General features: G+C 44.6%; 1 protein-coding gene across 1 annotated transcript; it reads left to right on the top strand.

The window, feature by feature from the left end:
* The first annotated feature begins 77 nt into the window (after positions 1 to 77).
* On the top strand, positions 78 to 25,248 carry PSME3IP1 (proteasome activator subunit 3 interacting protein 1). The gene is made up of 7 exons (XM_088458376.1): positions 78 to 156; positions 5,788 to 5,921; positions 8,387 to 8,485; positions 20,309 to 20,430; positions 21,694 to 21,827; positions 23,827 to 23,888; positions 24,855 to 25,248. The coding sequence occupies exons 2-7, from the start codon at positions 5,798 to 5,800 to the stop codon at positions 25,067 to 25,069; spliced, it is 756 nt and encodes a 251-aa protein (XP_088314502.1). The 5' UTR covers positions 78 to 156; positions 5,788 to 5,797; the 3' UTR covers positions 25,070 to 25,248.
* The last annotated feature ends 561 nt before the right edge of the window (positions 25,249 to 25,809 follow it).

Below are 25,809 nucleotides of genomic sequence, written 5' to 3' on the forward strand. Positions count from 1 at the left end.
TTTGGACAGGTAAACTGCGATTGGGTCCAGCGTGATGTGAGCTGCGCTCTGATTGGTTTTTAGCGTGCAGTAAGCGGCCCTCTGGGTGGCTAGATGGGCTGTCGGTTTTGGAGGAGACTGGAGTGAGCTGGGTACTTGGCAGAGAGAGAGACATAGGTAAGGCAATGTAGGGGGTTCTTGTAGGGCCACAGTACAAGGGCCAATTGTCTGGGTGGCAGGAGGGCCTTAACTGTAGTCGTGTCTCTCCTATAAGGGGGTGTGTAGTAGCTAGATATAGGTGTAGTGTAATATAATGTCTATCAGCTTTATCCAACATGTGACTGCAGGAGCTGTGGAACTAGAAGTCCCAGCATAACCTGCAAACCTCTCAATGCTAAGAGTGACTATGTGGATTTATATAATCTTTATGTTGTTGCCCCCCGACCCCCCCCCTCCTCCCAGAGAGGGGGGGCTGTGGGTTTGGTATATTAGGTCGACATTCATGTCAACGTGATTATGTCAGCAAGTCCCTTTTAAGATATGTCTGTCGCTAACTGAAGCCCCTAAACCTAACCTTACGGCTAATGTTGACATTTTAACTATACAGACATGTCCTAAATTGTGACATTTTGTCCATGCAGACATTTCAGTTGTCGACATACGGGCTGCCTATTGTCCTGAGGGTGTATGTAGGGGACCTCAGGTTACGGTAGCAGTGGGCTAATGACACCGCTTGGTGTGTTTCGTGGTTTGCTGCAGTGCCTGGGGAAGAACTTTACTTGCTGATTGCACTGCATAGAACTGTACTTGTTGTTTGCAATTTTCTATAACATTTCCTCAGTGGCACCAAACTTGTATATCCTGATTGGCTGCACTGTAATCCCATTTGCTGGCATTAAGCGGAGGGGAGCGACATCCCAACTTAATGGAGATTTTTTTTTTTATGTTATTTGTAATGTGATCCGGTGCTGTACAGAGATAAAACCGTTACATAAGAAGCAGCGACATGCAAAATGGTAACTAGATGAGTGCTGATGTGAGGACCCTGCTCCTGGGAGCTTACAATTTAATGTGCTACATGTTAGGACTATAAGTGTAAATCTGGTTGCAGATGGGGCCCAAGTTAGAGGCACAGTGGGGGGTGGCATTCGTTGTGGAGGGTTGCTGAGTAGGCTTCAGATGGTCGGTTTGGAGCCTGGGAGAGAATTGTCAAATGTTACATACACAGTATATGAGAGATTGCAAAAGGAAAAAAAAAAACATTCATCAAACAATGAAAGTGGCTATGCAAATACCCTAAAGCTATAAGTGTATGTCAGGTGATATAAAAGTGGAAACCGGGTGCATAAGTAAATTAAGGGGACTGTATGCTCCAAAATGTGTTTGCATCGTTTGTCCCTAGGCCAGGAGAATGGATGTACTTGTTATATGTTTATATTAGCCACCTGTGCAGGTTATTAGAACTTTGCATGCCACTATTTACTTACTGTCTGTCCCTGGCAGACCTGGCCATGCTCCCAGTGATGCCGGACATCCTCTGCCAATAGGCCATGTTCCCAAGCTATATTATTGTCAGAAGGCTTCCACCCCAGATTGAGAATGCCATATTCTCTCCTTTTATACTTTAGCAGTATATTCGGAGTAACAGCAGAAAACTTCAAAGGGGGAAAACAAAAAGAATGAGAATAATAGGTCCTTCACTCTTTTTTTAAGAAGTTCTCTCTCTACAAAAAGTTATGTGTGTGTATGTATGTCTTATATAGAAAATTAATTGGGTCTGTTTGTTTATTTGTCTGGTTATGCATTTGGACACCCCTGCACTGATTGGGATGAAACCAGCGCGAGGTGGTCCAGTTGGATCCTAGCCAGGTTTTAGGGGGGTTAGGGTCCCGGTCGGACCTCCCATTGGTGTACGCTGAGCAAAACTTTGACCCAGGAACCTGTTCTAGGCTTTACAGTGGATGTATGGATATGTATGAAAACTTCAGAGGGGTGGCAATTGGTCTGGGATACCTAATGGAGTGCTTTAGTGTTCCAGTTAGATCTCATGGCGGAATGCGTCTGGAAGAACTTTGACCCAGTGAGCCTGTTCTGGGCCTTCCACTGGATGGATTTGGATGACATTACATAATAGATCGTACTAAGTTGAAGATTTAAGTCGGGTATATATATATATTAGTGTGTGGGGACAGTGGGCCAGATTGGAGTATGTGTGTGTGTGTGTGTGTATGTATGTATATATATATATATATATATATATATATATATATATATGTGTGTGTGTGTAGTTCTGGGGTATTTTGCTCAGTAGAGCGGTCAGAGGTGCAGTATTTGGGAGCTCAAATAAGGGTCACCATACATCTTGTCTTTTTTTTGTAAATAAACGATGCTTTAATATTGCCAGCATAAATGAACAGAAAATCATTACCAGCCTAGCCCACTTCCAGGACACTACCTCACTTCATCAGCCCTATCTAACAAGCGGCAGCTAGTTTGCAAGTCTGAAAGTCCTGCTTCTTGCAGGTGTGGTCACTGGCCTGCCTGCCTCAGCCCCAGCTGGGCTGTGTCCTCAGGGCAGCACATAGGTGTGGCCACGCCCCTTCCCAAACTTGTTGTTTCTTTGTCGGTAGGACTTTGCCATAGCTCTTTTGCATGATACATTGCTTCAGATTTAGTCCCACACCATGTAGCATTCCAGAATCTGAGAGCTGTGGACAGTTTATCAGGTGGCAGCCAGTGAATTTCATGTAATAATGGGATGTTTCTCTGGACTTTAGGTGTCTGACAGCATCCCTAGAAGATATTTTGTCCCTGATTCCCAAAAGAGGGGGGGCGGGGGGGGGGATGAAAAAGTATTGGACAAATGCACTATTAGTGGCCATAGATAATATGTATATATGTTGTATAAAAGGGCAGTAAATATTAAAATTTGGGCAAGTTCATTCATATCCGTTAAGTTTTCCCAACAGAATACATTTATTGTCCCGAGGAGACTAAACCTATAACTATATTTCTATACAACTCAACAGATGTGAAAGACTTTATGGATATCGCATGCCCATAGTACAAGTGTATATAAGATTGGCCAATTTTTGTTTTGTTTTTGGGGCTTGTATCATTGACAAACTAAAGGCCCCTACACACTAGACGATATTTTGAACGATTTGACCGATTCCGACGCATCGGAATGACAAATCGTTTAAAACGCTAAGTGTGTACGCACTATGCGCGCTCCTGTGGCGGCGTTCATCGCATCTTCAGATCTATGGTACATGCAGTAAGATCTGTGAATCTCGTTAACAATTCCCTTCAGATTGTGCAGTGTGTACGACCAGGCGATATTGGTTACATTATATAGTTAACGATGTAACCACCAAACGAAGCACGACCTATCATTTGGTCGTTTGTTAGATTGCACAGTGTGTATGCACTAGATCGTTTGCCCGGGAGTTCAGGGGAAATCGTTGATGACATCACATCGTTTGCAGGTCGTCTAATGTGTACCCAGCTTTACACACTCCCTGCTCAAACCCAGACCTTTTTTTTTTTTTTTTTTTTTTTTTTTTTTTACAACTCCCAAATTAACAAATGAATGTATTCCTGCTGCTCTTGAACCCAGTTAGTTTAACCAGCACGGTTCTACTACTTCGAGAACCTAGGCACCATGCTTTATGGCAGTGGCCTTCAACCTTGGCCCTCAAGCTGCTTATGGAACTACAGATCCCAGGATGCCCTGCCACAGTTTTAGCATGCTGTTATATCAAAACAGTGGCAAGGCATGCTGGGATGTGTAGTTCCACAGCAGCTGGAGGGGCAAGGTTGAATTGCTTTATGGGATGCCTAAAACATATGAGTGTTCTAACATAATTTATTCAGTTTCCCAACACTGAACGCCAGCTCTTTTACTGTGAACCTGCCGACTTCCTGCTATCCTCTGCCGGTGATGGGTTGGGAGTGTGACTCTGATGTCACAGCCCAGCACCACACTATCAAACTGAAAGAGGTGCGCTACCGCACCACACAAGGTAGAGAGGTGTGATGGGGCACCAAAGACTGGGTTGGACCCGGGGTCGCCATGTTTTTTGCATACGTAATTGCATTAGTATGCTGAGACTTGCCCCCAAAAAACTGCTGCGACATGCTATTCCCCAGAACCGCCCCCAAATGATCCCTGAACTACAATCACTTTGCAAATAACTCCTGACTGCGAGGGGCGTCGCTATGCATGTGCGCAAAATGATCACGACGTATGCATAGTTGGCCGATAATCACTCAACTGCGTAAATATCTGCATTGTGTCCACATCTGAATTAGGCCCTTTGTCGGATGCCAGTCATTTTGCCATCGAGATCATGCAGTAGACGTTTAATATATTCATGTAAAACAAAAGCATGCCACTCTCTCACCAGCAGTGGTTAGTGTATTCACTATGAGAAATATATATCAGTACCTGCAGACTTTATAGTGTATAGATCTTATCGTATCGCAGATATTTGTTTTTACCCATTTGGCTGCTAAACCATCTCTATCTAGAACGGTGTCAATGGTTCTAATTTAAATCCTTGTTAGGAGTACAGGGCCTGATTCAGAGCCGGACACTCTGAATCAGGGCCGTACCTGCTCCTTTTTGGAGCGACCTCCTGGCCGCTCGCATAGCTGTGGGTGACCACCCACAGCTATAGCGAGCGGCCAAAATGATGGTCGCGATGGTCAAGACCATCGCGACCATCGTGCTTGCGACGAGACCCTGCGGTAGGGTCTCGCTGCTGCAAGGCCAGAAGTGCTTTTGGCTCTATCAGAGCCAAAAGCACTCCCACTGACATCACTAGTGATGTCAGTGGGGCCGGACCCAGACGGTAGGCGATCCCATGGGAACGCCTCCGTCTGGGCAGCCATGCCCCCGGCACGCCCACCAAAGGGGGCGTGCTTTCAATCACCATCGACAGCACGCCCCCTTTGGTGCGAGACCCTTAATGACGGCTTGGCCGTCGTTATTTGGGTCTCGCGCATGCGCACGACGGAGCCGCCTCCGTCGTGCGCATGCGCCATTGGGCACCATCGACCCGCTTGCGAGCGCGTCAGAATCAGGCCCACTGTTCCATGGGGTTCCTCACGTCAAACAATGACCCCTCTCTCATCCATGTTTCACTTGTAGATATTCTTTTTATTCTACTCCTCAATTCATTTATCCTTGATGGCACCGTTAGATTAATTTCACCTTAATTTGTTTTCTGTTGCAGCTGTCATGGAAACCCAATTTTTTTTCTTTTTAATTTATTGCATGCTATATAAGGCTGTTCCATGTCAAATGTTAATGACAGCAGCAGGCAGGATCTGATGAACACAAACACATTAACTCCTATCCGAAATCAGTCACCTGGGACCAGAGCCGTAACTAGACTTTTTGGTGCCCTGTGCCATAAAGAGCATTGGCGCCCCCCTCATTTTTCAAAGGGACATAATGCACCCAAAAAAGGGCCATGGCTTCATGGCGAAGGGCCAGGGAAGAGATAGGAATGCCAGGAGATGCTGAGGATGAAATAAGAGGAAGCTACAGGCAAGAATGATAATAAACAGAAATTTGATAGGCCCAACCAGCGCCCCCTGACCTGTGGTGCCCTGTGCGATGGCATCGGCCGCACTGCCCTAGTTATGGCCCTGCCTGGGGTACCCGCCACTGCGCTGAGATTTAAATATCTTTTGCAGGGAATATAAAACCTCAGTGTCATCTCTAAGCGAAAACAAAATGTAAACCACCCTTCTAATAATCTGCAGAGGACTCCTGACAACGCTATTATTTTCATGTAGGTGTACAAAAATGGACGGGCATGAAGGAGATTTGGTCATCAACAAAAAGTTTGTAACAGAATCTGAATTGGAGGACATTAGGAAGAAAAGACAGGAAGAATGGGAAAAAGTGCGGAAACCAGAAGACCCAGAAGGTACGTTCTAAGGAAAAAGTGATCACATAACTACCCTGTCAATCTATATAATAAAACCAACTGATGATAAAAAATAGATCAATAATGTTGGCACGCATGTCTGTGGCTAAAACAAAATAAAATGTAAACACAAAACTGAGATTGCATTCCACTGCCCAAGTCCCGGCTGGTGAGAAGGTAGCCAACTCCCTGACTGCTGCCCAGCCCTAGGGTATGTTAGGCCAGCAGGCTGGGAGTCTACCCGACCCTCTGTTATTAGCAATGAGGTTGCTGCCACTCCCGGGGACACTTTAGCCTCTCTCTGTTCTGTGTCATCTTCCTGATGCACTGCAGCGCTAACTGCATGAAGGGCAAGCTCATCATCCCTACCAGCACAACCTAGAGCCCGAAAGGCAGTCTGTTATCCTGGGAGCCAAAGCCCTCACTAAGGACTACTGTCCTCCCAGCGCAGCATAGGTCCAGGCACGGATGGGGTCTATCATTACAACAGCTACACACACTCATTGGAGATGGAGAGAGGGGTGGCAGGGGGAGAAAATAAAAGACTAAAGGAAAAAAATAAAAAAGCCAGGCCTAGTATACAGACTAATAGCAATGTAGACACATAATAGAGTAAACATGCTGCTAGACAAGTGTTATTAAGTAAGAGTAAGTAATAATACATAAGTAGTTCCATTAGCGAATTGAAAACATCTTCTCTCTTTGTCTGTTTTTCCAGACATACATCTTTGTCCTATATTTCCTAACTTCCACCTGTCATTACATATTGGAACCACTACACAGTCTGTTTACATCCTCATATACAGACGTGTCCTCATATAGAGTCCTCCTCCGTGCACCAAACAGGTTTTTTTTTTTTTTCTTCTCTTTTTCGTCCAAATGTCTACTACACGGCTCACTCCCAGGAGGCGCCTCGTGCCGCATGACATATTGAGGCTAGGTGTAAGGACACAACTGTATCTTTAAACATCTTTTCACCCCTGTGCTGAGTGACACCTATATACAGCTTTCTCTGATTTTATACATCAACTTATATCTTCACCTTGCGTCACTTCACTTTCTTTACATCCACAACTTTCCGTCTCTGTCTATCTCGTGTTCCTCTGTAACTAATTCTATTTGTGACTTACATGGTCGTTCCCTCCCCCATTTACCACCTGAGAACACGGTTACTTTTCTGCTGCCATCTAGCTGCAGCTATTCCAGTTACCTTGTACTCATCGGCTCAGTGTCTTGCTCCTCGCACCTATAGTTGCAGTGATTTACAGACCAGGGGCAAAACACACACACACACACAGGCACAGACACACACACACACACACACACACACCTCTTGCTGTGGGTTGTAGACCCGATAAGGATGGGACCTGATGGGCTGGCACTGTCATTAGTTCCCTCTCCCTAGCGACAAAACGCAGCTATTTGCGGGTCAGTTGGGAAGGGGCGGAGCCAAATGATGTGATTCTAATGGATTCATGTCATATTGGCTCCGCCTCCTCCCGATTAACCTGTAAACCATGGCCCCTCCCTCATCCTTGGATGTTTCTAAAGCACCTAAAGTGAAACCTTGAAAACCATAACTTCTTAACTCTCATATGCCATCATGGGCCCAATTATTCTACCAATTTCCAAACTGGCATAGGCGCCAAACTGTCTTGGTGTCACTTTCATCTCTGCATTCCCCTTTATCTTCATCTCTTGTGCCCCCCTCCCCATAGTTTGCTTTGTTGGGCCTAAAACCTCTTTAGCTTTGCTGTCACATCATTACTGTATGTACAGTAGTTTGTTTGCATTATGAGCCCATGCTTCATTACAGTTGATAATCCCAACTTGTCACCACAACCACATGAGCACCACACCACTGGTAAGCCAGAGCAAGAATATGAACTGATATTATAAAAGTGTCTGCATTTATTAGGCTACTATTCTATAATGATATGTTAAACAATCTTCTTAACATGTCAATGGAAAATAAACCTCATTTTGCAGTCGGGGTGTATTTGTTGAATGAAGCGCCAAGTGAGCAGCCTAAATTTGGGACATGTAGTGATGTTTGGATTTCAAACAGAGGACAAGTTAAATGAATTCTATGCGGAACACCCAAGAGAAAGTTACACCAAAGACACAAGCAAATTTAAAAACCTTTCATAGCATATTCATCTAATTTCAAACAGCAAGATCATGGTTCAAGGTGAGCAAACGCGTTGTCTCTAGAGAGGGCGAAATGCAGATGTCCTTCTCTTTAATTGCCTGTCTTAGACCGTATTTTGCTCTATGCCCAATGAAGATCCTATCAGTTTCTGTTAGTTTGAAGCGGTTTGGGGTCCACACTTTTTGACATTTGTTTTATTAAGGTCCCTTAATCAATGTTATAGTTGTATGAGACTTATTTTCTCCAAAGCATATTGCTATAAATCATGGATCCACATTGTAATTGTTTTTTTTATTATTATTATCTTACACAGAGTGTCCAGAGGAAGTGTACGACCCTCGGTCTCTATATGAAAAACTTCAGGAGCAGAAAGAAAAGAAACAGCAGGATTATGAAGAACAGTTTAAATTCAGTAAGACCCGTTTTAATTGTGATGTGCGTATATGTATGTGTGCATGCATATATGCATTCAGTGGCCACTTCGTTAGGTACAACTGAATATCTGCTCGTTAGTGAAAATATTCAGTTGTCCAATTATGAGGCAGTAACCCAATGCATAAAAGCATGGTCAAGAGGTTCAGTTGTTGCTCAGACCAAACAGCAGAATAGTTAGAAAAGCAACTGACCTAGCAAGATTGTTCTTGCCAGATGGGCTGGTTTGAGTTTCTCAGAAACCGTAACATCAAGAATCCACCGAACCAGCCTTTCTTGTGTCAGCAGATCAGGCTGGTGGTGGTGGTTCAGTGGTGTGGAGAATGTTTTCTTAGTACATATTAGTCCCCTTAATAATAATTGATACTTTTTTTTTAAATACTACAGCCTACCTGTGTGTTGTTACTGACCATGTGTGTCACTTTATGACCACAGTCTACCCATGTTCTAATGGTTATTTACAGCAGGAGAACGTGCTGTGTCACATAGCACATGGTATATCAATCTGGTGCCACGAACATGACAATAAGGTCAGTGTACACCTATGACCTAGGCAGTCACCCCATCTCAAACCAGTTGGGCATGGGATGTGGCGGATATGAGATTTGCAGCAACTGCTTGATTCCATCATGTCAACACGGACAGAATCTCTTAAGAAATATTTCCAGCACCTGCTTGAACCTATGTAACAAGTAATTCAGGTTGTTATGGGTGCCCTACCCAGTACTAGGCACGGGGTCCCTAATAAACTAAATCACTTCATTTTGAAACCAGATTCTAAACTATTGGAAGGTTGTCATCAGGTTAGGAATATACTGTTGTCTTGATGATAAAGAATTGATTAAAAGCTCCATGGTGCTTTTCCCATTCCTTTCAATAGACCATTTATTTCAATGGGGCTTCCAGCGTGTGTGTTCTCCAAGAAGAAAAAATCTAAATGGAGTGGCTGATAAAAAAAAAAAAAAAAAATAGGATAAATTCTGTAGATTAAATAAATACAACTGGGCAGCGGGCATCTCAAGCCCCCCCATACATTCTTTGAACAGCCCCTGCATTAGAGAGCAGTGGCTCATTCCTACTAATCCAGCAAGGAACCAACGAGGCCATAGCAAGAACTAGCCCAGGTTGGTTCGCATGAGGTTGCAACCTCTTTTGAACTGGGTTGTACCAGTGTGATAAGGGGACTTGCAATATATCATAATAAAATAGCAGTAACATAATTATACACATTTATTACAATTTTACAGTAATGAAAACTTTCCAAATCCTCGTTCACCCATTATTTGCTTTAAAAATAATAAATAAAATAAAATTTACACTGACGTGCCAAAAGTCATGAGATGGCAATATATAAAGGTAATCGGGGTTAGTGTCACCGTACTGTGATGTCTTAGAAATGCCCAGACCTGAACCAGTTGTAATCTGGCACCTTGTGAGTCAGTTTGAACCCTGGCTAGGCTGCTCATGGCAGGGCAACATGAATTATCGGAGTTTGTACGGGGCATGATAGTGGGTGCCCAACGGATGGGACATTCCATTTACGAAGTTGTGCAGGACATTCAACATTATTCAACCTACGTGTCACGTGTGTACCAGGAATACCTCGTGGAAGGCATTGTCACCCACCGTGGACAGCACAGTGGCCAACCACGGGTGCTTAGTGATCGTTACCAGCGGCGTCTGGCCAACATTGTCTATGGTTACAGACCAGCGACACTGGCTCAAATCACATCCACATTCAATGAAGGAGGTACCAGGCGCATACCAGCAGGTCAGTGCAGCATGTTCTAGTTTCCATATGATGTGGGAGCAGAAGACCCACCAGAGTGCCCCTGGTAACACTACGACACCAGACACTGTGCCTCTCCTAGGCTTGTGACGTCGCTAATTGGACCCTGGAGGACTGACATGTAGCATGGTCCTATGAGTCATGGTTCTAGTTGTTTCGGGCTGTAATCCAATGGGAAATCTTGTATTCCAGTCACTTTGTGATTCTGTACTAAATGGATCGGGTCTCTTAAGCTGGGCATCCACTATACAATTTTCTGTCCAATCTGGCTGATTGGAATGAAAACCTGGTAATCTATGGGAGCAAATGACAGTCACTCATATGGTTTAAACACTGGAAAACAGACAAAAATGGTTGTTCAGACAAATTAGTTAAAACACACAAATTTAACCAATTTAAACAATTTTATTTGTCCTTTTTTCAGTGTTTAAACCATATGAGTGACTGTCATTTGCTCCCATATATTACCAGGTTTTTATTCCAACCAGCCAGATTGGACAGATATCTGAGAAAATTGTATAATGGATGCCCAGCTTTAGCTGCTCAGCCAGTTAAAGCAATTTCCCATGCCAGCCACTATGTGGCAGTAAGGGGAGACACAGAGGCTCCTTTGTTTTATGACACCAAAGAGATTTATTGAGTCTTTATTGATGTGAGGGGAAAAAAGCAAATGAACAATGCTGATGAGTTCCATTCATTCCAGTGGTCTTACTACACCTACACACACTAGTGCACTAGATATTAAAATAAAAATTACCAAAACAACTATTTATCCTGATTATAAATACCACATTTAATGCCATAAAAATACATAATATACACACACTGAGAAATGTATCTTAATTAAATGAAAAAATTGACATCAGTATCTGAATAGCATATACAGTGGTGCTTGAAAGTTTGTGAACCCTTCAGAATTTTCTATATTTCTGCTGAAATTTGGCCTAAAACTACCTCCAGATGTTCATACAAGACCTAAAAGTAGATAAAGAGAACAAAATCAAACACATGAGACAAAAAAAGACACGCTCATTTTTTTTTTATTGAGAAAAATTATCCAATATCACACATCTGTGAGTGGCAAAAGTATGTGCACCTTTGCTTTCAGTATCTGGTATGACCCCCTTGTTCAGCAATAACTGCTTCTAAACGTTTCTTGTAATTGTTCATTAGTCCTGAACATCGGCTTGGAGGGATTTTACCCCATTCCTCTGGACAAGGGGCCTGATTCAGACCCGCTCGCGAGCACATGTGCGGCAACCGAAACTCAGCAGAATTTTCGCCGGCAATTGAATACGGGCCATAGGCGGTCATAGGTGACTCGAACTCCAAACTTAATCATCTGTAGTAACTATTGTTTTAAACTGGGTGACCTAATGGCTCTACATGTAAAGTTATTAAATGTTAATCTGTAGAGCCCGAAACTCTCACAGTCCCTCACAGTTTAATCTTTGGCCACACGGAGCCCTCTAATCAGCAGGCCACAAGTTATGAATTGATTTATAAAAGGTCACTTATTATATCTTGAAATCCATAATATAAATCTTACTGTTTCAAATCCACAATACTGCCCACTGTACTCTTTTAGATGCAGTATGTAACTAGTTATAGCAGCAAGGCATAGATGGTGTAGAAATCTTTTTAGCAAGAAGCAGGTGTTGCAATTCCTTCCTTGCTGATATCCTCCTTAAGGTGCCCATCCACTAGCAGACATGAAAACGACTGCACGATTACAACATTGTAATCGTACAGTCGTTTGTCAGTCTGTGATGAGCCTGCACTGAACGAGCAGTCATTCAGTGCAGGCTCATCAATCATCTGCAAACATGCTCAACCTGACATTATCGTCAGGTTGACCAGCATGTTTGCACGATGATAGATGTCTAAACGACCATCGGGCACCCGCATCACTGGTCGTTTTAGACGTTTTTGCAAACTATTTATGAACGATTGTTATTGTCTAATCGCTCATCTTAATCATCTAGTGGATGGGCACCTTTACACTACAATGAAGCAGAACCATGTATGTGATGTCCTTTCAGGAGGTAGTGTGGGAGGTGGCTGCGTAGTGCGCTGTAATCTTGTAGCCTGCAGGGGGGACCAAGCAATTGATATACTCAGCCAAGGTATAATCGTACCACCCAAATAAGACTGAAATCAGTTGAACACCTCTTACGTGTTTCTCTGCATTCAGGGCTTGCGGTTTCAGCAAACCGGCACCAATGGAATGAATGGGCCATTGACATTAGTTAGAAAAATACAAAACAATATTGGTTAAACCACTTGTAATAAGTGCTTTGGGCACACTGATATGGAACAAGAAACGCAAGTTTTTCTGTCACTTATTCTTTTATAATTATATGGGAAGGAATGGGAGGCTATATTTTGTTTTTAATTTTTAAGCTGTTTATCCTGAACCTTTTATCTTTGGATAAGGAGCACAAAGTAGAGCGTTTTTTCAATATGTGGAAAAGCTATATTTCTACACTATCTAGAGAAATGAGACGACAAATTCATTATGGTCTCTGTAATGCCTCTTGGTATCTATTACGCTTAATGGATAACGATTCGCCTGTTGAGCTTGATTCAAATGTTGTTTAAGGGTGGTGGGTGTGGGGTTTCCCGTGGGGGAGGGGGGAAGGGGAGAGAGAGACTTTGCTTTATTTTTGTTTATTATTTGATTATATCAGTGTGAATTTGTGTTTTGTTTTTTTTCTATTATTCCTTTTTTTATGATCATTTCAAGAATATTGTACAATTATCCGCGATTATGGCCATTGCTTGATTGTAGTGGCCATTGTTATTTTGTATTTTCACTGTATTGCTTTTGTATTAGTGTTGTAATATTTTTGTAATATTTATATGATGCTTCAATAAAAACAACTTAAAGGAAAAAAAAAAAGTGTACCTCTCCGTCTACACAGTGTAGAGGCAGCCGTTTTAGTATTTTTGAAGTAATATCCATTATAATCCATTCATTCATAACCAGTGATACCAGTAAAGCACAAAGTGATCAAATTGGCTGCATTCGCGTGAATAGTGGTCCCATGGTGTATATTCAGAGAGTACACATTAGGCACCACTAAAAACCCAAAGTTTAAGTCTTTAGATATGAATCCCGATTGTAAATACACATTGCTCAGTGTTTGTCAGGGTACGGCCTGGGATCGTCCGCAACTCACCTTAGTGCCGGCGTCCTTGGGCTTAGGTGCCCAGACGCTGGGAGTGGAGGTGAGTGGTGTCTGAGTATTCTCCCTGGGGTCCGCTAGGGCTTCCGTGCATGCGTCCTGGTTTCTGGGGTGCTGGGCATGGGCGCAGCTATGTTGGTCCGTATCACCTGACTAGTCTCTCCCAATGGTAGTCCTGTGGTTACTCAGCTGACTCAATGATCAGCTACCCAGGGGTATTTAAGTCTGACTCCAGGAACAGGAAACTGCTGTTCAACTTCGCTGTTCCAGAGACCTGTGATACTCGTTAAGTGTTGCTCACAGTTCTGCAGTATTTCTTGTATTAGCTCCCTTGCTAATTCTCAGTCTGAGACTTTAGTTCTCTCTCAGAAGTCCAGTGTGTTAAGTTGTTTTTCCTGTGTGTCTTGTAGTGTGCTGCTAGCTCTTCTGCAGCTTCCCTGTGTTACTGAGGTGTCAGGTTTCCTGCTAATTTCTAGTTAGTTCTCAGCTGGATCTATAGCAATCCCCAGTACATGCCTGTGTCCACTTCTCTCTGTGTCTCTCTGTGCAAATCAGCGCCTAAATCTGTAGCAGTTCCCAGTACATTTCCCTGTGTTCACTTCTCAAGCAAACCTGCGATATAGAATCTCTTCATTCTCCGTTAATCACCAGTGTTCAAGTATTTAGTTAATCTCCAGTGTTCAAGTATTCTGTTCATCACCAGAGTTCAAGTATTTAGTTTAGTTCATCTCCAATATTCAAGTTTTCAGTTCATCTCCAGGTTCAAGTATTAGTTTATATACAAATTCCTTTAATTTAGTTCCGGTCTTTCTGCCACTCCCAGGTACCTGTCCAGAGGGGCCGCGACCTGCCCTCTTGCTGTAGTGAAACCCAAATCCAGACTGGAGGGGTCACTAGTGAAGACCTCCAAGTTGGTTAAACTCTGCGCCTCTGGGCAGGTCTAGCCAAACCTGGGTTTGACCGCAATAGGGAGACCTAGCTGTTACTTACCCTAGTTGTTTCCTAGTCATCCTAACCCCCTGGCTCACTGTCCTCCACAGAGGAACTCTTGCACCGGATCGTGACAGTGTTACTCTGACTTTCCACTGCAGTGCTGCTACAATGCAAAACTATTGGACAGCTGAAGCTCAACCATTATCTATAGCACTTGGTCAAAATGCTGAGATGATGTTGCTATGGTTATCAATGGCCCCACCCCTGTTTATGAATTCACCAATCTACACTGCACTTTTCAGCAAACCAACTTGTTAGCTGCAATCTGCATGTTCAGTAAAGAATCCTTTCCTCCTTCTAATATGAAAGAGTCCTGCAGAGGAGTGTTGGACACTTATAGCGGTGTACAAACCCTCTCGGTTATTTAATATATATATTGTCTAGCTCAATGATACAGTGCCTGTGGCTTATATGTTAAATACAATTTCTCCTTCATTCACTAGGGGACACTGGAGTTACAACACTGGGGTATAGATGTGGGTCGAGAGAGCCTGGCACTTTAAAAAATTCTAAAGATGTGATCGGCTCATCCCCCTCTATGCCCCATCAGCCCTCAGTTTTAAAAATGTGCCGGAGACAAGCCGGAGCACTGTGGGCTGTCTCCAGCCCTATTGCTCTATATTTTATGTTTATTACTTTTAAACAATTTTTCGATGAGGACAGGCAGGCTGCTTTCTGTGACAGCATGCCTGCTTCGTTGGAGCCGCAGGGCAGGGCACCGCCATGGCTACTGCTGCCAGTGTTCGGTGCCCTAATGAGACAAGGGAGACCTCATTCCTGCGGTAATCCCGCGGCTGGGTCTCGATCAATGGGATCTCCTTGCTTCCCCCCCCACGGTACAGGTAAGAGGCTGGTGGAGAAAAGCATAGCGCAGCATAGCCCTCATACATTCAGGCCAGGGACCCGCGTCGCAGGGTGCGGAGCTTAGGCAGACAGACATTAAAGTAGCGCTGCCTTCACCTCCCCCCCCCCCCACCCTCCCTCTCTTGGCGCGCTCTGCACAGTACGGCGCCATTTTACAGAGGAGTGACGCTGGTGCTGCAGGCACTGCTGGGTTACTGCGGTCGCGGGGGAGCTAATCCAAAAGTTTGTTTGTTAACCCCCATAAGGTGGGAGCTTGGCTGTGGCCTGCTCCTCCCCTTCTATCCCTGTCTCCCTTCCTTTCTGTCCTGTATTTCAGACGTGTGTGTGTGTGTGTGTGTGTGTGTGTGTGTGTGTGTGTGTGTGTGTGTGTGTGTGTGTGTGTGTGTATATGACAGCTAGAGAGAAAACACCACAAACGATATTTGCTTGCTGTAAATGCAAGAAGAAATTCGCACATGCACGTTCAGAAGGAAATTCCCTATGTGATGTGTGTGATACAGAACCCTCTATTGCTCCGCAGGATGTGCATATGCTTCTGTCCTGGATGCAATCTTTTACTGGTGCTATGGTGGATTTAACTTCTTCTGAGTTAGCCGCCTCCAGAAGGGAAAGGGAAGCTGCTCAGGCAGGTCCCAGTACTTCTCAACCCCCTTTTGCAACCAATGAATGGGCACAAGGTTTATCCCGTTCGGTAGACCGTTTAATACATATGATGAGTTGTTCTTCCAGACCATCGAATGTCGGCGTCAACCAGCAGCCCAGAAAATGAACTTTACCGGCGGTTCTCCAACCGGAGGAAGAATCTAAAGGAAATTATTCTTCACAGGAAGAGGAGGAAGGCGAGACACTGGAGGACTTTGATGTGAAAGTCTTCTCTCACAAACAAGAACTTTTGTCGCAAGGGTTGTAGGCTTTGATCCTCGCAGTTCGTGAGGTACTTCAGGTGTCTAATAAAGATGTTCTGGAATCGGTGGATGCAGACCTGTTCGGTAAAAAAACTAAATCTACTGTTACCTTTCCAGTTTCTCTGAAAACAGACAAACGGATGGCAGCCGCCTGGAAACTTCCGCGCCATTTTCTGTCTCGCTATCCTTTTCCTCTAGATAATCGGAGTAGATGGGGAAACTCCTCCGTAGGTGGAATCTTCGGTCTCTCGCCTTTATAAGAAGACTACCCTCCCAGTACCAGGCGCTACGACCTTGAAGGATGGATCAGATCGCAAGATAGAAGTCACTCCTGGGAGAAGCTTTGCATGATATTGGACAGGTAGGCTCTACTTTTGGCCTCTGCTGTGGCGGCTCGTTGAGCCCTGTGGTTGCGCTCCTGGCAGGCGGATGCGGAATCCAAGCATGCGGTTGAAGGGCTTCCATTTATGGGTGATAATCTATTTGGTCCTGAACTAGACAAATGGATTTCTCTAGCCACGGGTGGTAAAAGCACCTTTTTTTTTTTTTTTTCTTCAACACCCCCCCCCCCCACGCTGACCCTTTTTAAAGGGCCTTCCTTTCGTTCCCTTCGTTCCTCCACTAAATTCCAGGGCAGACCTTGTGCTTTGTCCGCTATCAGAGGAGGTCTTGCTAGAGGATACCAAGCTGCCAGCTCTTGTAGTCCTAAACCCAAACCTACCGACAAGCCTGTCGTATGACTGGCTCCTGTCCCACCTCGGGGACTCCAAGGTGGGTGCTCGGCGACTGGGCCAAGACATCTTCAGACTCCTGGGTTCGCAGTTTGGTTGGTCAAGGCTACAAGATCAACTTTGCTCTTCCACCTCCAGTTCGGTTTTTTACCACTGGTCTTCCTGTCGATCCGGAGAAACATTTGGTACTTCAGCAGCCAATCGACTGACTTTTGGCCTCAGAGGTCCTGGTTCCCGTTACAACTTCTCAAAGGAACCAAGGGTTCTACTCCAATCTTTTTTTAGTTCCCAAACCAGATGGTTCGGTCCGTCCCATCTTGAACCTAAAATCCTTAAACCTTTATCTGTATTATCACAGATTCAAGATGAAATTCCTCCAGTCAGTGATTGCGAGATTGGAAGAGGCGGAATATCTGGTCTCATTGGACTTCAAAGATGCGTATATTCGCATCTCCATTTGGAAGCCGTATCAAGCATTTCTTCGCTTTGCAATTCTGGATTCCCATTACCAATCTCGGGCCCTGCAGTTTGGCCTATCATTGGCTCCCAGGATCTTCACCAAGGTGATGGCGGTGATTGCCAATCTTCGCTCACAGGGAGTCAACATTGTCCCATATTTGGACGACCTTCTCATCAAAGAATCGTCGAGGGAAAGTCTATTGGAACATGTAGTCTTGGCCCACCAGTTCCTCATTCAACATGGCTGGATCATCAATTTCCAGAAATCCCAGTTAATACCATCTCAAATGCTTCAGTTTCTGGGGATGAATCTGGACACAGTGTTACTGCTAATTTTTTATTTTTTTTTCCTCCGGACAAGGCACAGGCTATCCAGGACTTGGTACGGTTAGTTCTTAAACCCAAACGTGTTTCTGTCCACCTTTGCATCAGACTCCTGGGGAAGATGGTGGCGTCATTCGAGGCCATCCAGTTCGGCAGGTTTCATTCCAGGACGTTCCAGTTGGATTTTGTTGGCCCAATGGGGCGGATCTCATCTGTAGATGCATCATCTGGTTACCTTATCTCTGATCTCACTACTTTGGTGGCTCCAGACCGATCACCTACTGGAAGGACATTGATTCGACATTTGGAACTGGGTTCTGCTGACCACGGGTGCCAGTCTCCGCGGTTGGGGGGCAGTGACCTTGAACAACCAGTTCCAGGGACGCTGGACACGCCAGGAGTCTCTCCTGACAATGTCCTGGAACTGCGAGCCGTCTATTATTGCAGCGGCTCCTCTGTTACGAAGGGCACCGGTTCGTATCCTGTCGAACAACGGCACAGCCGTGGCATACATCAATCGCCAGGCCGCAGGGCCATTTGAGAGGCAAGACGCATTCTCAGATGGGAAGAAAGACGTGTCCCGGCAATCTCCGCAATCTTCATTCCGGAAGTAGACAATTGGGAAGGAGATTACCTCAGTCGGCAGGATCTTCATCCGGGGGAATGGGCTCTCCATCCCGAAGTCTATCGGTGCCTTGTGTTCCAATGGGGCACTCTTCAGATGCATCTCATGGCCTCCAGGAACAATCACCTCTGTATTGCTCCAGGACAAGGGATCCCAAGGCAGTAGAAGCGGACCCTGGCCATACGATCTGGTGTATCTGTTTCCTCTTTTCCCTCTACTTCCACGGGTGCTCAAGCGTATCAAGCACGAAAGAGTGACAACCATTTGGTGGCTCCGGATTGGCCTCGCCAAGCTTGGTACTCGGATCTTCTCTTCCTCCTGGCGGATGATCCTTGGCCTCTTCCCCTTCGCTCAGATCTTCTGCAGTAGGGCCCTTTCACCCCGATTTATGTAGTCTTCGTTTGACGGCGTGGTTGTTGAAACCACCATTTTGAGAAGTTGGAGCATCCCAAGGAAGGTGATTCCGACCATGCTTCACCTCGGCTCAGTACCATAGGATTCTGAAATCTTATGTGTCCTGGTGTGAGCTGCGTAGTTCCTCCACTTCCTCTTCCATTTACCTAGTCTTCTTCTTTTTCTACAAGGATGCAGGGCTACTGTTGGGTTCCCTTAAGGTGCAGGTTTCTGCATTATCTGTTTTCTTCCAGCATCGACTGGCATTGCTTCTTGAGGTTTAGACTTTTCTCTAGGGAGTTCTTCGTGTACAACCTCCCTTTGTTCCACCTACATCCCCATGGGATCTTAACTTTGTTCTTTCTTTTCTTCAGTCCATGCTCTTTGTACCGTTGGCTGATATTGATTTGAAATACCTTACCTGGAAACTGATCTTGTTGTTGGAGCTTGCTTCTGCTAGGAGAGTTTTGGAATTGGGCGGCCTTTCTTGCAGCTCCCTACTTGGTTTTTCATGAAGACCGAGCGGTACTACGTACCAGCCCGTCCTTCTTGCCTAAGGTGGTGTCGGCTTTTCACATATATCAACCTGTTGTGGTTCCGGCATTGAAGGATTCGTCGGGAGACTCGGACCCTCTGGATGTGGTGTGTGTTCTACGAATTTATGTATCTCGCACTCCGTAAGACTGATGCTTTTTTTTTGTCTTTTATAATGCGGCCAGGCGGGGTTGGCCATCATCCATGCAGACTTTAGCGAGATGGATCCAACTGACTATCCGTCAGGCTTATTTGGCTACTTCTTTGTCCCAGACAATATCCATATCTGCGCATTCTATTCCCTCAGCAGGTACTTCTTGGGCAGCGCGTAAGGGGGCCTCCACTTCTCAACTTTGTAGAGCGGCTACGTGGTCCTCTCTTCATACCTTTGTCAGGTTTTACAGTTTTGATACCTTTGCTGCTTCGGATGCTAGTTTTGGCCGTAGGGTGTTACAAGTCTTGCAGCGCTCTCCCTCCCATGAGGGGGGGGGGCTTTGGGACGTCCCCAGTATTGTAACTCCAGTGTTCCCTACTGAATGAAGGAGAATACAGGATTTTGGTACTTACCGGTAAACCTGTTTCTCCGATTCCACAGTGGACACTGGACGCCCTCCCAGCGCTGTTACCTGGTTGTTTTCTTCTGCACATTGCTACACTGTGTTGTGGTTTCTGGTGTGACTGCTGTATACCGTGCAGTGTGGTTGCTTCGCAGTTGTACTCATTTCCTTTTTAGAAGCTCCTTCTCCTTTGTGTTCCTCAGGCTCAGTTTATTAACTGGGGCTGATGGGGCATAGGGGGGGAGGAGCCAGTCACATCTTTAAAATTTTATTTAAAGTGCCAGGCTCTCTCGACCCACCTCAATACCCCAGTGTTGTAACTCCAGTGTCCCCTGTGGAAGTACCAAAATCCTGTTATTTCATAATAAAGGCATGTCCTTTATTTATGTCTGTACGTGTGCTCTCTCAAGCCTTACAGTCATAATTGTTTTTTTTCTGCAGAAAATATGGTACGAGGTTTAGATGAAGATGAAACAAACTTTCTTGACGAAGTTTCGAGGAAACAGGAACTGCTGGAGAAGCAAAGGAGAGATGAAGAACTGAAAGAGTTAAATGAATTTAGAATATCCTTCTACCAGATAATAATGTTACTGTTTTCAACAATAATAATATAATTGAATAGCTCCGGGTGTAAAAGTCCTAGGCTATCTGCACTTTTCCTCACATGGTAATTATCGCAGGTAATTGAATGAGGCCCAATGTGTATCTAACGGTACATGCAGCTGTACAATGTATTCTTCTGTGATGGGATGCAACTGCAAATAAATATCTGCTCCACTACACAACCCTATTGAGACCCACGAGTACAATTGTGGGGACTTAGTTAAAAAGTCGGCAGACGGGATTCCCGGTCGCTGGCAAAATGCCGACACCGCTATCCCGATTGAGAGGATAGTGGTGTCAGAATCCCGGACGCTGGGGATAGGGGGGGGGTTAGGCATCCCCAGGGGGAGATTAGGGTTAGGTTTAGGGTGTGGGAAAGGGGAGGTCAGGGTTAGGCACCCCCGGGGGGGAGGTTAGGGTTAGGCACTTTCCGGGAGGGTTAGGTTTAGGGTGTGGGAAAGGGGAGGTCAGGGTTAGGCACCCCCGGGGGGGGAGGTTAGAGTTAGGCACCCCCTCGGGAGGGTTAGGTGTAGGGTGTGGGAAGGGAGAGGGTTAGGAGGGGAGAGGGTTAGTGTACTTACGCCCCTGCCGGGATCTTCCGTCATCTGGATGCCGCTGTAGGGATTTGAGCTGGCGGCTATTGAGCCGCCGGTATTTCACACCAAACCCCAATTGTGCTGGTAATAAATATTATGTTCTATACATTTTTTATTTACTTCCCACAGATTGTTTCCCTGACAAAGTATAGCTTTCTCTGGATTATAGTCCGCCCTTATATGAGAGAGAGTCTTGTTGAAATTATTGCTGGCCTATGCTGGAAAAACCATATATAAACCTATTATCTTATTTAAATGGGCCCTGCTGTTTTAAGCTCTCACTAGTGTTTTATTAAATCTCTCTCTCCAGACAGATTTATAAAACATCAGGGCCTGTGAATGAGTTTGACTATTTAATTATTTATAGCTCTTTTGTTTGAATTAACCATAAAGTCCACACTGGTATTTTAAGTGAGCGTGATGGTATCATGCGAACTGTAATTATTTATTTCTGCTGCGTGGGAGCTAGATAAAGCTGTAGTGCTAAAAAATATACAGTATATATTTTCCTACTGGTCATTGCTGAACTTCAGATCTGAACAAGGACTGGTTGCTTTAAGGCAAACAGGGTTTTTACTGAATCAATTCTTCTTTTTAAGGCTTCTTTCTCCTTAATTTGTATCCCACAATGCCCGTACAGTAGCGGCCTCATCCACAGAGCACAAAAGGGAGGCCGAGAAGAAGGCTCCGGTGAAACCCGCTGACAGCAAAACTAAGCTTTCTCAGTCAAAGTTGCTGGCCGGGGCCGTGCGCCACAGGAGGTTTGTGTAGAATATTAGACTAATCACCGATGTGTCCTTACACATCTTTGCTGCAGTCACGCTAAAAAAAAACCTCTCGACGTGCCAGGTCCAGTCAGACTCTGCTAGCACCAGGCGTCTTTTTTGCGTCTTTGTTTTGCCGTAAATGTGTCAAAGTCGCAGTGCGATGTGGCTATGATGCACCAGCAACTGTGCCGATTAATTTGATATACAGCTCTATATCTGTGTGGGACGGAGTCTCTGAATCTGTACACAAATGTAGCGGCCGCAGCTTTTATTGTTCATTCCAAGTTCCGTTGTGCTTCGTATACAGACTCAGGCGCACACAGATATACAAGTGTCGCCTATCGCATTAATCAGCACAGTCTGCTAGTGCGTCCCAGGCCCATCGCATTGCGACTGAAACCTATACGGCAAAAAAGACACCCGGCGCTAGCAGAGTTCACGGGACCTGGCGTCTCACTCACTGGTGTATTGAGGCTCAATGTATGAGGACACATCTGTAAGAATACTTATTGATAAATTACTAGTTCACATCATTTTTTTTTTTGTAGATTTTGAAACATATTTTCACGTAGCCATTGAGACACTATTTTTGGACTTTAAACAGTATTGTATTTCGGGGGTCAAGAGGCAGCTATTCCCATACTTTGATCAGCTAAAAGATAGGAAGTCTCGTATATAAAGAAACAAACCGTCATCTGCATTCACGGTGTTACGTTCATTATTACAGTGTGGTTCCCGTGATCTGTCATGTCCAGCAGCGTATTGGTAGGGTTCATTTTAGTTTACATGAATTCAGTATGAACATTAAATGCACGTTTGGCAATCTGATATAAGCTGCTATGTACCGATTATCTATTTGGATGTGCTTTGGAATTAAGGCAATAATACTAGTTCTCCCGACTACAGTAATATGACTGAGAGAAATACTCCTCTTTATTGAGTTCTTTAATGTAGAAAACATCACCGGTACCTATAGCTGTATTATCCAATAGTACATGAAGAGTTAAATGCAGCAGTGCTTCCCAAACACTAAGCACATGAGCCTACAAGCCTTGTAAGATCAATCACATTGTAACATTACTACATATATTACTGACATTGTATGCCGAGGCAAATTCTACAACTGCTCAGGACCAATTTCTTCCTCTAAAACCCTCTATTTGTCATTTGCCCAATGTAGATATGAAGGGATGATTTTGAAATATATGTTTATTATAGGACTTTATTATCTATGACCGCGAGAGTAAATCTGCTTACAGGGATCACAACTTGGTACAGTTGCCGTTGTTTGATTTCTCTTCCCTATAATCCATTATTGTTCTCCCAAAGCTCTCCTGTTGGTTTTATTTTCTCTGGCCTCTGTTGCTTGCGGACTCCACCAGTAACGTATATCTGGCACAGTATGGCAGCATTTCATAGCTGGGTAGAGGAGAGGAATGAGAGGGACTGTAATAAGGAAGCAAAATGCGTCAGATTATTTTATAGCCCCCAAGGCGGCTACCCAGTCAGGTGCCCTGCTAATTTGACTCCTCCAATCCCCGCTGGCTTTGCGTGGAGGAAAGACTCCGTCCTCCAAAGCTCTCTCAGTACTTCCAAACAGCTGAAGAGGGATTGCTTCATACATATTACATGGGTGTTAGTCCCAAAGGGGAAAATCACTTTACCTGTTTAATGTTTATTCATATAACAGAAACCGTGACCTGTCCTTGTAAGCTTCTGTGCAACCTTTGCCCATGATAGAGAAGCTGTCAGTCATTCTGTGTCTGCTCATTAAGAGAAGAGTCTTCCCTGGCAACCCGCTGCAGCTCAGTAATACAGCACGGCGGGCTTATTCCGTCATTTTATGTCTATTCTCCTGCCACCTAATACACCGCTTTTTATACGTATTGTGAATCACTTGGCCCAAAACTTAAAATTAAAATGGGCAAATAAAGATGTGTGGTTACTTTATCATTAATGTAATATTATTTCTTCTACTTTGCATTTGTTTTAGTAGTTCTGAAAGGTCTGGCGCAAAGAAATTGAAACTGGAACAGGATCATGACCAGTTAAAAGGTTTGTATCTAGTTCTTACGTGGCAGTCATCATGTTTCATTGCTGATTCTGTTTGAGCTAAAGATGACCAGACCAACATAGGTTATTTCTGTTTTTTGCGGCTATTGGAGACTTAAGGGAGACTTATTGGATGCTGGCAACGCTGCCGATGTAGGATTGTGTTATCGGGGGCAGATTAACATGAAGAACAATGACACCAGGAAGAGAGATATGAGCATGTTACAGTTTGTTACATATCTCCTATGTATAGTTTCTTCTTTATCAACTATTACATGATTGGGCGAAGATTCAACGATAGGACCTTCGGGGCCCGTATGCGTGTATGAGCCTCACGTGTGCGAGCGAGCATGATCCTTGGAATCCCCCAGTGCACTCAGGACTCCAATCAGTGTAGACCGGTTCTAGCCTCTTGAAAGACAAATCTGCATACAGACATGGTAATGTGATAGACAGGTCAACAACACCACTCTAGAATGGCATTTGCCCCCCTGTGTTTTAGGTGGCCTTTATAGAGAGGGTGACTGTAGATACTTTACATAGTTAATACATTGTTATTTATTATTAACGGTTGTTTATATAGCACACACATATTCCGCATCGCTTTACACAGAATATTTCTCCCATTCACACTAGTCCCTGTCCCAGTCGAGCTTCCAGTCTATATTCCCTATCCCACCCGAAGGAAACCAAGCGAAAAAGAGAGAGAACATACAAACTCCACAAAGATGGGCCATGAGCAGGAATTTAACTACTAACCGCAGTGCTGTGAGGCAGCAATGCTAGCCACTGCACCCTCCGTGCAGCCCACGATTTGTAGTGCGGATCAGCTTGTGGTAAGCAGGCTTGGCATTATAAAGGGAGAGACTGAAGTATACGTCCTCTCATAATATAGAAAGGTTATCCTTCCCCCTATTGAGTACATGCGGATTTTGTGTACATACATTTTGTATCTCTATGTCATTTCAGAGAGCCATTCTAGCGCCATCGGGAGTAGCTCGATCACCAGCTCCCAGCTCCATTGTCCTCCAGCGTCCGTCTGCATCGGGATCTTGCCCGGCCTGGGAGCCTACTCAGGAAGCAGTGACTCAGAGTCCAGCTCAGACAGCGAAGCCACTATAAACAACATGGGAAAGATCGTCTCCTCTGTATTCCGCTCAGGCACTTTCCTCGATGCCCCTTAATCTGTATCCAGAGACCTCAGAACATTCACTGATCAATACACCCAGAAGTGGAATCATGTATATGTAGGACATGGACTCAGCCTTGGCACAACCTCTTACCCATGTTCACAACTACCTTTCTTGTGCGATGTATTTCTAAGCTTGAAGGCTTATTAAAGCAATCAAACTTGGTAAACCAAGGATTGTCTGCTCCTCTCAGCACAGAAGCCAATACCAGTGATGGATTCTGCATCAGAAGCCTCTCCTCAGATTACTATGTGCACCTCTAGTTCTTCAGTTTCCTGTACATGCTCTGAAACTCTCTCGTGTCCAACGGCTCCATAACTAGTTTTTGGTGCACCCTAAGGGCCTCATTTATCAAAGCGTTTTATAATTCACGAGTGATAAAACGCGTTGTGTATGATAAATGGTGCTCCAACTGCCATCTGTTTGGAAAATGACAGTTGGGAGCTGATTGGCTGGAGCACCATTTATCATACGCAACGTGTTTTATTACTCTCTATGAATGAGAAAACTCATTGATAAATTAGCCCTTAGGCCCCTATTTATCAACGAAGGTAAACGCCAGCGGAATTTTTAGTTTAGTAACACTGATACTAACGAAAACTCCACTGCTATTTACCAATGCTTACCCCTCTGGTGAGATCCAGCGAAGTCCTCCTCGTCTGCGAAGTCCTCTGCTGGGCTGCTGAGACCTGAATGTCAGATTTTGTTTATATAAGTTGTGTTGTCCTTCACTC

This window comes from Taudactylus pleione, unplaced genomic scaffold (genome assembly GCF_031769625.1).
Source record: "Taudactylus pleione unplaced genomic scaffold, aTauple2 ptg000828l, whole genome shotgun sequence".
NCBI lineage: Eukaryota > Metazoa > Chordata > Amphibia > Anura > Myobatrachidae > Taudactylus > Taudactylus pleione.